This window comes from Euleptes europaea, chromosome 13, assembly GCF_029931775.1.
Source record: "Euleptes europaea isolate rEulEur1 chromosome 13, rEulEur1.hap1, whole genome shotgun sequence".
In the NCBI taxonomy this organism is placed as follows: domain Eukaryota; kingdom Metazoa; phylum Chordata; class Lepidosauria; order Squamata; family Sphaerodactylidae; genus Euleptes; species Euleptes europaea.
In genome coordinates this window covers 63525930-63539177 of record NC_079324.1, presented here as the reverse complement: position 1 = coordinate 63539177, position 13248 = coordinate 63525930, and the positions used below count along the sequence as shown (strand labels likewise).

General features: G+C 47.3%; 1 protein-coding gene across 1 annotated transcript in view; it reads right to left on the bottom strand.

Annotated features, from left to right (window-relative positions):
• Nucleotides 1-13248, bottom strand: part of ACACB (acetyl-CoA carboxylase beta) — a 54510-nt gene that overhangs the window by 28306 nt on the left and 12956 nt on the right. Inside the window, exons 9-19 of the mRNA XM_056859178.1 lie at nt 10868-11077; nt 9954-10124; nt 8561-8722; nt 7381-7544; nt 4292-4442; nt 3563-3666; nt 2555-2636; nt 2238-2383; nt 1925-2075; nt 1001-1135; nt 373-519 (exon numbers count right to left, since the gene is read on the bottom strand). Of these exons, the coding sequence (XP_056715156.1) occupies nt 373-519; nt 1001-1135; nt 1925-2075; nt 2238-2383; nt 2555-2636; nt 3563-3666; nt 4292-4442; nt 7381-7544; nt 8561-8722; nt 9954-10124; nt 10868-11077 (1623 nt within the window). The remainder of the gene's footprint in view (nt 1-372; nt 520-1000; nt 1136-1924; nt 2076-2237; nt 2384-2554; nt 2637-3562; nt 3667-4291; nt 4443-7380; nt 7545-8560; nt 8723-9953; nt 10125-10867; nt 11078-13248) is intronic.

The window sequence follows — 13248 nt, the reverse complement described above, 5'->3', positions numbered from 1 at the left end:
AATTTTTATCAATAAATAAGATTATTAAGTATGATATCAAGTTTTATTCAGTGTACCTATAGTTTAATTAAGACTTAAAACTTTAATTAAAGTTTATTAAGTTAATAAACAGTGTACCTACCTATATAGTTTAAGTTTAAGAAATTTGGCTCTCAAAAGAAATCTCAATCGTTGTACTGTTGATATTTGGCTCTGTTGACTAATGAGTTTGCCAACCACTGGCTTAACCCAAAGACCTTTTTGCTTTCTCTTGTAGGGCAGAGATGTATTTCCGAATCTCCCCAGTTTAAAATCAAGAAGCCACCTTTCCTCAGGCACTTCTAAGCTGACTTTGTTCTCAGGAAGTACCCCTAAGGAAACGTGCTTGGTTACCTTGATGCTGAAATACGGCTCCGGCAAACAGTATCCGTTCATGACATTCATTAAGCTCTCCAGCACGTTGTGGAAGACCTGGTGCAGTTTTTCACCCAGGATGGGCAGAGTCTGCTGCGGAGGGAGCCCACCTGTGTATAACTGGGCCTGGGGCAGATATTGGGGTGCAGAGAGAGGACAAAGAGAAATACTTTCAGAACATTGGTGGGAAACTGGGGGTGAAACCTGGCTTGTCAGTGACCCAAGCTGGCCCAAAAGTTACTTCTAGAGGACACAACGCTTCGGTCTTTGGAGGGAAATTTACCCCCCCCCATGATTTTTAAAAATTGTTTCAGATTTTTCTGCAAACCTGGAGAGTTCCCCAAATTTGCAGAATGATCTGGTCTTAGTATGGGCCCAATCCATAGATTTAAATGTCCGCAGATGAGCACATATTTGACTATTAGAATATAAGAGCTGCTGATTTCTACCCCGTTTTCTGGCCGGAACTGACCCCCAAAACCACTCAAAGGAATCAAAACCTAAGAAAAATACCCTCCCCAAATATTTCTGGAGGGCGAAGCCATCAGCGATTGTTTTTAAATGGTCAGGCAGGTTGGTTTTCTCCTGGTACCCTCCGTTCACTCACCAGATGGACTTTGCTGGGGTCGTCCAGTTCTAGCCTCGCTATGACGCAACCCGCCTCCAGCAGTGTGCCGGGGCGCTTCATATAGTGGACGATGCCCGGTTCCTCCACTTCCAGGACCATCACCATTTTCATGACCTTATCAGAGAGGGACAACATGACATTAAGCAGAGGAGCTGGCTTCTTCTGCAGCCTTTTACGCAGAGACCTGAGTCTATTCCATGTCTCTGATAACACGTGGCATGCGTGAGGAATCTGCATTCAGCATCCTGAGAAACGCAACTTTCATGATAAATAAATGAAGTTTCTAATCCTGACTGGATCCACAAAGATGCTACAATGGATTCTAACACTTGCATAGTAAAGTCTCAGGGCCAAAATCCAGTTTATGTGTGACATGAGTCAGTTCACACCCGCCCAACACAACTCTCGTTCACGCCCTTAAACACTCCTCCATCTTTCGGCACAGCTCCAAATGCTGCAGGAGGGGCTTCAGGCTTCCCTCCCAAACTGCTTTCACCAGCAGAAACAACTGTGGGGTGGGGGCCTGGGGAAGGGGCATGTGGAGGCTGAGGAAGGGGCAAACAGCCCCCACTCGCAGCCACTGCCGGTGGTGAAAACAATGCAAGAGAGAAGCCTGAAGGCTTTCCTTCCCCCTCACAGTATCGGCAGCCATTGTGTATGAAGCACTTTGAATACTCAAAGCGCTATATAAACACTAACTATCATTAACGTTATCAGATACATGGGTTCTATTTCTTGGCATCATTTTTTGCTTCTCAACCACTCCACCCCAAGCAAAAGCAGAATTTCACCACACACAACTTGTCTTTGTTTTTCCTTTTACAAACAATTGCCACCTCACACTTTTGAAAGCAAGGGTAAAATCCTGGCAAATGTCTTTCAGGCCCTGATTTCTGTGGCTACCTCTATTTCTGCATAGCTGTGTCCCGCACAGACGAGGCCCCCGTCTTCTACAGTGTACTGCAGCAGCTTTCCAGTAGAAGGGGACCTAAGTAGGGTTGGGTCATTCTCCTTTTCAAAGTCACAGGTTTTATTGCCCACCGTGACGCGGTACCTGAAGGGGAAAAAGAAGCAAAGGACGAGGGAGAAAATATGAGCTACCTGTTGCAGAGAACAGCACCTACCCATCTTTGCTTTTCTTTCACTGCGTGCCATTCAACTGAATTGCTGAAAGGAATACACACATAGAGAGCAAGTCAAGAGACTCTCTGCCTACCGGTCAGGTTCTTCTTTCATGTATGTGGTGTAACTATTGCCGTCATAGGAGAGCAGAAGTCCCCCGTCGTTCAACCTGTGCACGTCAATCTCAATGTGGGTATTATTCATTATGATCACATAAGTAGTAAGTGACTGACGGGCAACCTGTCCAAAGACCACAGAAGAGAAAGTTGTTTTTTGCATCCTCTGAACTGTTCAGATTTAGATACGTCTATGTAAAAATGTGAGGGAGGGGGATACCCCCTTTCCCTCCACCCAGCTAAAATGCATTTTCCATCCCAGCCTCGGCAGGGCTCAACCCTTTAGGGACATTACCTTAAGAGCATACTTCATGCCTTCATAAATAAGTTCCACATCAACCAAGTTCAGAAGGGAATCGGCTGGAAGGACCTGGCCCCTGAAAGATGAGCAAATCTTTTAATTCTAGGGTCTTAAAAGCCCTTTTTTCCCTCCCCACTGGAGACAGGTCATCATACTGAAGAGTGTATTATAAAATGTTTAAAGCATTCACATATCTGATCTCTGATGAAGGGAGCTTTGCCTCTGGAAATCTGAAAATCTTGTTCATAGAATCATAGAGTTGGAAGGGACCACCAGGGTCATCTAGTCCAACCCGCTGCAGAATGCAGGAAATTCACAACTACCTCCCCCACACACACCCCAGTGACCCCTAGGCCATGCCCAGAAGATGCCCAAGATGCCCTACCTCTCCTGATCTGCCTAAGGTCATAGAATCAGCATTGCTGACAGATGGCCATCTAGCCTCTGCGTCAAAACCTCCAGGGAAGGAGGGCTCACCACCTCCCAAGGAAGCCTGTTCCACTGAGGAACCGCTCAGTTAGAAAATTCTTCCTAATGTCTAGATGGAAACTCTTTGGATTCAATTTCAACCCGTTGGTTCTGGTCTGACCTTCTGGGGCAACAGAAAACAACTCGGCACCCTCCTCTATATGACAGTCCTTCAAGTACTTGAAGATGGTTCTCATGTCCCCTCTCAGTCTTCTCCTCTTCAGGCTAAGAGGAGTCTTTAAGGTGCCACTGGACTCAAATCTAATTGTTCTACTGCAGACCAACACAGCCACCCTCTGAAACTATCTGATCTCAGTAACAGCAGCAGAAACTCAGACCTGTGAGAAGTACATCCAACATATTGTTAGACCTTAGTATTGCTCATGGCTCACTGGAGTATGTGCCCACAGTAGAAATTATATTCCCAGGATAATAACCATTAATCAGAAATCACCAAGCCCCAGGTGGGTAGGAAGAGGTACACAGAAACAGCAAAGAAATTCAGTCCACCCCATTTTCTAGACCGATCTATACCTTTCAAGAGAATGCAGGAAGTCATCCATGCATGTCCTGAACAGGCCATCGGCTACGTTGAGAGCGCCGCAGACCACGCCCAGCATGGTATCCGGCTTCTCTGCCTGCACAGCACAGGGGAGAAAAATTATGGCAGATTCTGCACACACACAGCCAGAATTCAGAGCTAGCATCCAACATTCATACCCTCATAAACTTGGGGAAAGACTACTGTCTTAAAAATCCACTGGGGTTACTCCATGAAGACTGATCAGGAACCCGTTTCTGGAGAACCACCACTCAATTGGATAGGTTGCACGACATCCACTGCTGCCTGCCCTCCCTGGCTATCCTATAGCACTCCACGTGCAATTCAACGGGCTGGTTTTTGATCAAAAAGACTTGTGAGTGAGCAGAGTACATCACATGAAAACTTGATTCTTCCCATAGGCCTTACCACAAGCCTTCTCCCAAGCTTTACCCTCATATTTACCATCTGTTTCCCTCATGTGGGTATAAGGGAGGTTTGGGGAGGGGTAGAGAAGGCTGCTCCACAGCTTTGTGACTTCCAGTAAATAAATGGATTTTGATGGTTTTAGCAGTCAATAGCCACCACCTGCTTAGAGGTACTCCAGTTTTCTACTATTATCCACCTTTAACTCTTTGGGAAAAGAGGCATTATAAATGATACAGACACAGATGAGCTTGATACTTTATACAAGTATCTTTGCATTCCTGCATTTTGACTACCTGTACTTTCTCTGCAATCAAGTGATCCAGCCAACTGGTGTCAATCTCATTATTTTGGAAACTCTCCGTCTCCAGAAGTTTGATCAGGTACTCAACGGTCGTTCTGAAGTCCCCTCGGATTGATAGTTCTTTTAGAGCTACCACCAGGTTTCTAAAAAAAAAAGGTAGACTATTAAAATACATTTGGGAGGTGCTCAAAGGTTTAAAAGCTACACCCAGTCCCTTCCACCCCCACCTCCAAATTTGCCTTTATCAATAAGGTAACTTGATTTGTTCAAAATTATGAGGTGGAGCAGTTAAGACTTAATCATTCCTGAAATACCGTATTTTTCGCTCCATAAGACGCACCTGACCATAAGACGCACCTAGTTTTTAGAGGAGGAAAACAAGAAAAAATATATTCTGAATAAAATGGTGTACTGCCCCTGGAAGCCCGGCGGGGGGAGGGGCTTTAAACTCCTCCGCGCTGCCATCCCAGGCAGCGCAGAGCACTTTCAAGACCCCCCCCCCGTACAGTTTCTAGGGACTCCCTGGAAGCCCGGCAGGGGGGTCTTTAAACTCCTCCACGCTGCCATCCCAGGCAGCGCAGAGCACTTTCAAGACCCCCACCCCCGTACAGCTTCTTGGGACTCCCTGGAACCCCGGCGGGGGGGTCTTGAAAGTGCTCTGCGCTGCCTGGGATGGCAGCGCGGAGAACTTTCAAGACCCCCCCGCCCGGCTTCCAGGGACTCCCTGGAAGCCGGGCGGGGTGGTATTTAAACTGCTCTGCGGTGCCTGCCTAGGCAGCGCAGAGCAGTTTAACCTCCCCCCTCCCCCCCACCGCACTTCCCGGTCCTGAGGCTCAGCTGTTGGGCGGGGACCTACCCAACAGCTGAGCCTCGGGACCATGAAGCGCGGGGGGAGGGGGGAGGTGTTTAACCTCCCCCCAGAGTTTCCCGGTCCCGAGGCTGCGCTGGGCGGCTGAGAGGGGCCTCCCGCCCCCCCAGCTGGCTGGCGGCTTCCTAGCAGGCTCCCGGGGCGCGCCAGCTCTGCACTGGGCTGCTGCGGCCGGGGGTCGGCCATGGCTCCCAGGGCCTCTCGCAGCTTTGCCCCTCCCCGGGGACCGGATTCACACACATTCGCTCCATAAGACGCACAGACATTTCCCCTCACTTTTGAGGAGGAAAAAAGTGCGTCTTATGGAGTGAAAAATACGGTAACCTCTGGGCTGGAGCTAAATGTTTTGGATGGCACAACATTATCACCAAAACTAGCTGCATCATCTTATTCTCTCTCCAATAACATCTAATACCAATCCTTTTGAGCCTTCAGGCAGACATAGAACGGTAGGCGCAGCCACAAAATGGCTGCCGCAGGAGGCAGAGCCAGCCACAAAATGGCTGCCACAGGAGGCAGAGCCAGCCACAAAATGGCTGCCGCAGGAGGCAGAGCCAGCCACAAAATGGCTGCCGCAGGAGGCAGAGCCAGCCACAAAATGGCTGCCGCAGGAGGCAGAGCCAGCCACAAAATGGCTGCCGCAGCTTGGGATGTGTAAGATTTTAATTAATTTAATTCTAGCATATTAGAAAAATGTTATTTTTCTATTATATTTGTAAGCTGTGGTTATTTATATAAGTCAGTAGAAAACAGTCTTGTCTAACTTAAACTGAACAAAGCAGGTGATTTTTCGTATCTGGAACAGAGTGGAATAGAACAACAACATGTGACCACGATGATGAGATCATGGATGGACTTGGAAGGAGGGGACTTCTTGAAATCTGATCAAACAAAAGGTTCTGAAGGAGTATAAAATATGGAGAAATGGGCGGGGTTTGTGAAGAGACTTTCATTTTTGAAGCCAGTCTCTTCTTTGCCTGGCAAAATAAAAAAGCTTTTTTTTTCTCCCTTTGCTTCTAAACCTGGCGTCGTCTCTGCTTCATGGTAATAAAATCTGGCCAGAGAAGAGAGTATATCTGCATCCAACACAGCTGCCCTTCAGTCACACAACGAAGACCCTTGCCCTGTGTGGGCAGCTGCTGCCAAAGCAATGTTTTTAAAAACCCGCATGGCGGATCACCTCTCCAGTGGCCAATCAGAAGCCTCGCTGGGCAAAAGCTCCACCTCGACCCGCCCACATTCTAAAACCATGAGACCCACCCCTTTCCTGGTGCCCGCCAAGTAGAGTTGCCAAGTTCCTCTTTGCCACCGGCGAGAGGCTTTGGGGGCGGAGCCTGAGGAGGGCGGGGTTTGGAGAGGGGAGGGACTTCAACGCCAATGGCCAAAGCGGCCATTTTCTCCAGGGGAACTGATCTCTATCTGCTGGAGATAAGCTGTAATAGAAGGTGATCTCCAGCTAGTACCTGGAAGTTAGCAAAAACAAAACAAAGGCACCTCCGTGCCTATACCTTGGCGGTTTGGAAATTAGCACGGGTAAAAGGTACACAAATGCACAGAGCCAGTTAGCAAAATGCAAATATTAATAGGTGCTAGAAAAGAGAGACAAACAGTGTGAAGCAAATATTCCTAACAACCGTGACTAAACAATATACAATATATACATGGAATTAATCATTTTACAGGCAAAAAAGTCCTCTTCTTAAATATTTCAAAGATGATCCGTTCCAATGGCATAAGTTATTCTCAGGTATAAATCCAACAGGTATAGATCCAAAGTTTTATTGATCAAAACATGGGGGACGGCCGTTTCACCTTGGTTTCTTCAGCCCCACATTATTTCATCCATACAATGGTAATTTCAAAGCCTAGCAAAGTCCATAAAGGTTCAATATTAAGCCACAGCAATGTCCACAAGTTCCCTTCTGCCAAGGGGTTTTAGAATGTCGGCCCACACTGAGGACCCCTGGTCTAATAAACTCACTTAAAGTGATTCCAATTATGTTATGAACTTTTCTGCCCCAACCTGCATCTTACTGGCTGCTGTCTGAGGGGGTGGGGGGAGGATCATCACCAATACTTCAGACAGGTCAGCTTACTGGACACTACTGAGGAAAAGACGGGGAGAAGGGGCAGGACTGATACATTTAGTCCTCGCCTCAAAGCTAACAAGTATCCCAGGAGCATTTGTAAATCTCAACGTTCCCAATACTAACGAGATGGCCTCCTCGCGGTTCTCTCCCCAGGAGAAACAGTGTCCGAACTGGGAATCGGCGAACTCGTGCAAACCACCCGTGGCTGCCACGCTGAAATAGCCCCAGACGTTCTTGTTGCTGCGGAAATTCAGCTCCTGCACCGTGCCAGAGCTGGGCTTGAAACCCTAAAACACAAAACGACAGGTGCGGGGAGCAGAAGGGAAGGAGGGGCAGAGATTAGCAACTGAAACATAGCAGACATGAGGCTGGATCCCACTTATCTGTTCCCCTAATATGGTGGTGTTCTGCCCAATGAAAAGAGCTTTCTTTTGGCACAAAAGCACTTTGATCTTCTCGTGTCAAAGGAAGCCTCCTTGTGCAGGGGAAAACCCAACAGACCTGCGGGATCCAGCACAGGATTTGGAAGCTATGATGCACAAGACTCTCATTTTTCACTGAAGCTTTTGGCATGACAGAATTAGGCTAAAGCAAACCAGTCATACTTACTAGACTATACAGCTCTTAACTACAGTGCCCAGTTTATTTTTCCAAATAAATAAGGGCAAGACTCCCAAGCAGCCAGAAGGCTGGCCTTCAGTGCACTGTTTAACTCCTTATTCCACCCTCCGTGGAAGAGTTTTTTAACCTGGCTTCATTACCTTTGTGCTTGTTAACCGCTTTTGTGTTTTGTTTTGTTTTTGCCTGTAATTGTCTCTGGGTGGTGGTCTACAAGTGCTTTAGATAAAATAAACTCTACCCCAGTCCTTCCAATCCTACTGGCGCCTACACACCACACCCTTCTCTCTATTCAGCATTCATCCACCATTTGTCCAAAGATTCAGAATGCTTTGGGGTCCCTGATTCTGGAAGCAGAATTGTATAATAATACCCATAGTAATAATAATGAAAGAAGAAAAAAGAAGTAGTAGTTCGGAGAGAACTGTGACTAGCCTGAGGTCACCCAGTAGGCTTCATGTGGAGGAGTCAAACCTGTTTCTCCAGATTAGAGTCCACCGCTCTTAACCACTACACCACATAGGCAACTTTAATTCATTTGCATCATTCCCATCAAACAGTTTGAACTTTCTTGATAAGAGGATTTTAAATCACTGCTACAACTTAGCATCGTCAGTAGCCCAGCCTCGCTCCCCTGCTCGCTGAGAGGAGGAAGATGTAAACACTTTGAATTCCACTAACGCACCTCATCAGGATTTTCGCTGGTGATCCTCGCAGCGATCACATGCCCTCTGGGTACCGGAACACTGCCGGGGCTCTCAAAGGGAATGGGGAGATCTGCCCAAGGGGCCTCTCCGTAGAGGACACGGATATCCTTCATTCTGTGCAAAGGCACGCCCATGGCAATCTAAGCCCAGGAACAGACGGGAGAAAAACATACGAGTTCTTGCACAACTGTGCAAAGTAACACAGTTTCTTAACATTCTCCTGCGAGTTTTCTAGATCTTAAATACTTGCTTAAAAATAAAAAAAAGAACACAGTCTGCTTTATTCTATGAAATGTAAACCTTTCCCCCAAGGGCAGTTTTAGACATAAGAAGATGTCAAAAGAGATAGTCACCTCTGTTATCAATCAACCTGACAGTTTATAAACATCAGCTTTTGGTCATGTCATACATTTAAAAGAGACAGCCTGTTTCCTGAGGTGCTCTCAGCAATGTCAGATGGGAGGAGGGAATCTTGCTCCTGTTCGAGAATCATCTTTTGGATCACCTGGATTGGCTTATACTGATCAGGGGGTCAGTGATCCAGTTTCCTATAAAGTAACCATCTGGCACAGGAAACCCCTGTTATTGACAGAGGCTCAGGAGTGAGCCAAGAAATCCCTTTTCTCTAGGCACTTCTCCCTCTTGCATGATGTCCTAACCATAAGCATGAACAAATGAAGCTGCCTTCTACTGAATCGGACCCTTGGTCCATCAAAGTCAGTATTGTCTACTCAGACTGACAGCGGCTCTCCAGGGTCTTTCACATCACCTACCTGCCTAGCCCCTTTAACTGGAGATGCTGGGGACTGAACCTGGGACCTTCTTGAATGCCAAGCAGATGCTCTACCATTGAGCTACAGCCCCTCAGCATATCCGTAACCAGGTATCTGCACTAGCTTTAACCAGGTTCAATACTAAAAAGGAAGGGACTATAGTTCAGTAACGCAGCACCAGAAGGCCCAAGGTTCACCCCCTCCCCGGCACCCCCACTGAAACAATTAGTTGGGAAAGGATTTCCTCTTCCTGCAGCCCTCAAGAGCTGCTGCCAGTTAGCGGTGAGAATCCTGAGCTAACCGGACAGATGGCAAAAGGTTGCTTCATACGTTCAAGGTCCCAGGTTCAGCCTCTGGAATCTCATGCAGCAGCTGCTGCGAAAGACCTGGGTCTCAGGCAGAGAAGCAAGAGCTCAAGTCAGAGTAGGACAGTGCTAGAGCTAGATGGGCCGACGGTAAAAGGTAGCTTCAGGTTTTCACAGAGGCTCTCACTAGTCTTCTTGCACCTGCTGAGGCTTGGCTTCTACCAAGCCCAAGTATTGTTTACAACCCACTGTTCTAGAAGGATGAAAACCGGTTTAAGCTGTCTTTCAGTTACCTGGAGTTGAGCAGCAGGCAAGTTAACATCAGCAATCATTTCCGTACAGGGGTGTTCCACCTGCAGGCGGGGATTCAGCTCCAGAAAGTGGAAGTTCCCATCTTCGCTGTAGAGGTATTCCACTGTCCCTGCACTCACGTAGCCCACCATTTTCGCAAGGCGCACTGCACACTGGGGTGGGGGAGGGAAGAACATCAGAAGAGCCCCCCTGGATCAGACCAGGGAGGGTCCATCTAGTCCAGCATCCTGTTTCACACAGCGGCCAACCAGTTGCCCTGGAGGACACTGAACAACAGACAGAGACAAAAGCCTGCCTGGTGTTGCCTCCTACCACTGGTAAGCAGAGGCTGACTGCCTCTGGATGTGGAGGTTCCCTTTACTTACCTTGAAGTGAAAAAGTCAACTGAAGTGAAAAAATCCTTCCTTTTATCTGTCCTGAATCTAATGTCCATCAACATCACTGGGTGCCCCCAGGGCTAGTATTACGGGAGAGGGAGAACAAGTTTCCTTCAATCCACTTTCTCTACCACAGGCATCGTTTTTATAAACCTCTATCATCTCCTCCTACCCAGTGATCTTCCCTCTAAATGGAGAAGTCCCAGACTCTTCAGCCTTTCCTCATAAGAAAAGCACGTCAACTCCCTAATAATTTTGGTTGTTCTCTTCATCTTACCAAACAAGAACTCCATACAAACCTACCTTGGTAGAGTCACAAGTAAGCAAGTATGATTCACCTAAGGGAGAAGCCACAGATCGACTGAAGACAGATCTAACATTTTAAAAGCCACAGGGGTGATCTGAATGTGCTTTCAGCACTTTCATAACACGAACATCGCCCACCTTCAAACTTCCCTCTCGGCTGTTTACAATCATCCATTCATATTCTGCTGACGGAAAAATTTGGCCACACTCACTTGCTCTATGTAGTCTAACACGGAAGGAGGTGCGACAGTGGCAGGAGCTTCTTCAATTATTTTTTGATGTCTTCGCTGGATGGAGCAATCTCGGCTGAACAATGACACAGCATTCCCATACTGATCCGCTAAGACTTGAACCTCAAGGTGGCGAGCGTGCTGCAAGAACTTCATCACGAAGATCGGAGATCCTGGAGCCTCACTCTGCACCTGTAGGGTATATATCTTCATTACAATTCAGATTTGTATATACTTGTCTAACTACACCGCAACATTGCAGAGCATATATGCTTGCCAGGCTAAATGCTCGACCCTCCACCTTGTTATATGGAAGATTTCTAAAAATCCCATTTACAAATAGAGTTTGGCCTTGTGGGAATGATGAAATTGAATCACTTGTTCATGTCCTTTTTAATTGTTCGTTATATGCTTGTAGCCGATTCCAATTCATTGACCCGCTGTTTGTAAACAGGGAATGGCTTTCTGATGAAATTAGGCCATCCTACCTTATGACCACACAAAATCTAAAAATGATTTACTCAGTTGCAAGGTTTTTACAATCAGCAATAAAACATTGTGAATGGTATGTAGCATTCCTTAATGGCTGATTTGAGAATGTTTAATTTTATTTTATTTATTGTGCTTGTATTTATTCTAAAGTACTTTCTTCTTTTATATGCCAATAAAGGCGTGGGTATGTAAAAAAAATATTCAGATTTATATCCTGCCCTTCCCCCAAGCGTACACAGGGGGGTCATCCAATTTAATCTCCACAACCACCCTGAGAGGCTGAGAGTGTGTCTGGCCCAAGTAGCTTCATGCCTGAATGGGAAATTTGAACTCAGGTCTCCCAACTCGAAGTCCCACACTCTAACCAACACGCCATGCTGCCTTCTCAGTACAGGAAAGGGGACGTGAGAAAAAAAGAGAACACAACACGATTACCCAAAGGGTCTGGCTTGGAAATTGTATCTGGGGAATGATGGTGGTGGTCCTAGGCAGCTTATCAGGGGTCCACAATCAGGCAGTCAGCCACAATGGACAAATTTCCCTTAAATAGTTTGCCCATCAGCTAATGTAGTGTGCCATTTCTCAAAATGGCCTCCCCACCACGGGCATGGGAGACCTGAACAAGTGTACTTGTGCCAAGCAAGATACTTAAGTAGCGTCTTCTTCCCCTCGTCAGCTGAGACCAGGATGGCGTGGGGGAAACACAGGCCATTTAACTTACAGGCAAAGTTCCAAGGAGGTCATTGCCCCTGGGACACAGCAGCAGCAACAACCATCCATATCAGCTCGCTAGCAGCAGGAGAAGGCAATGCACCATGGTATGCACCTGAGCTTTGCCACCCCTGCAGTGCTGGCTTGTAGGAACTGCTCAGTTTGGTTTGCCATTTGCCTGGAGCCATTTCAGTTTCTCAGCTTGTGCTGGCCCAGACTGGCCGGGTTGAGCATCTGTAAGCAGGTAACCCTTGCTGAGCCACACGGGGGCTGATCGCTCCCTTCCTGCCTCCTCATTCCAACCCAATTGGGAGCTCCAGAAAAGCTTCTGCTTTGTTTAAATGACAGTTCCTTGTTCTTGCCGGGCGGGGGGGAGGTCAGAGATGTCCTATTTTATTTCTCCTGTAACATCTGTGCTGAAAACTATCCTAGCCCCCAAGATCCACAACTCCAGGGACTCCATTTGGACAGGAACCACTTCAGCTTCCCTCCCCTCATTGTCAAATTATGCCGCCCCCCCGCCCGGGACCATTTTGGGTCATAAAAACAGTGACCTGCCCTTTTTAAAAAAGTATACTTTGGCCTTAAATTGTGCACTGATTTCACATGGAGCATTTTTGAGAGCCAATGTCCTGGCCAGTCCCCGCTGGACAAGCTGCATGCACGCCCCGGGAGATCTCCCAAAAAAAATTGTGAATTTCCAGGGGGTTCCTGGAAGGGAGAGGTTCTTCAGTGAACATGGCACTGTGGAAATAGACCTCTGGGCAAAGTAGACATTATAAAGGCCATGGGTATGAACTGTGGCCGCCAACAGCACTCTAGAGAAAAAAATGGCCATTTAATAATGTTGCAAGGTCCTTCAGTGCAGAGGGGCTAGGCCAGTGATGGCGAACCTTTTAGAGACCGAGTGCCCAAACTGCAACCAAAAACCCACTTATTTATCGCCGAGTGCCAATGCGGCAATTTAACCTGAATACCACCCCCAGAGGGGGCCCAGAGGGAGAGGCTAGGGTTGCCAAGTTCCTCTTTGCCATGAGTGGGAGGTTTTTGCGCCTGAGGAGGGCGGGGTTTGGGGAAGGACTTCAGTGCCATAGAGTCCAATTGCCAAAGTGGCAATTTTTTCCAGGGGAACTGATCTCTATTGGTTGGAGATCACTTGT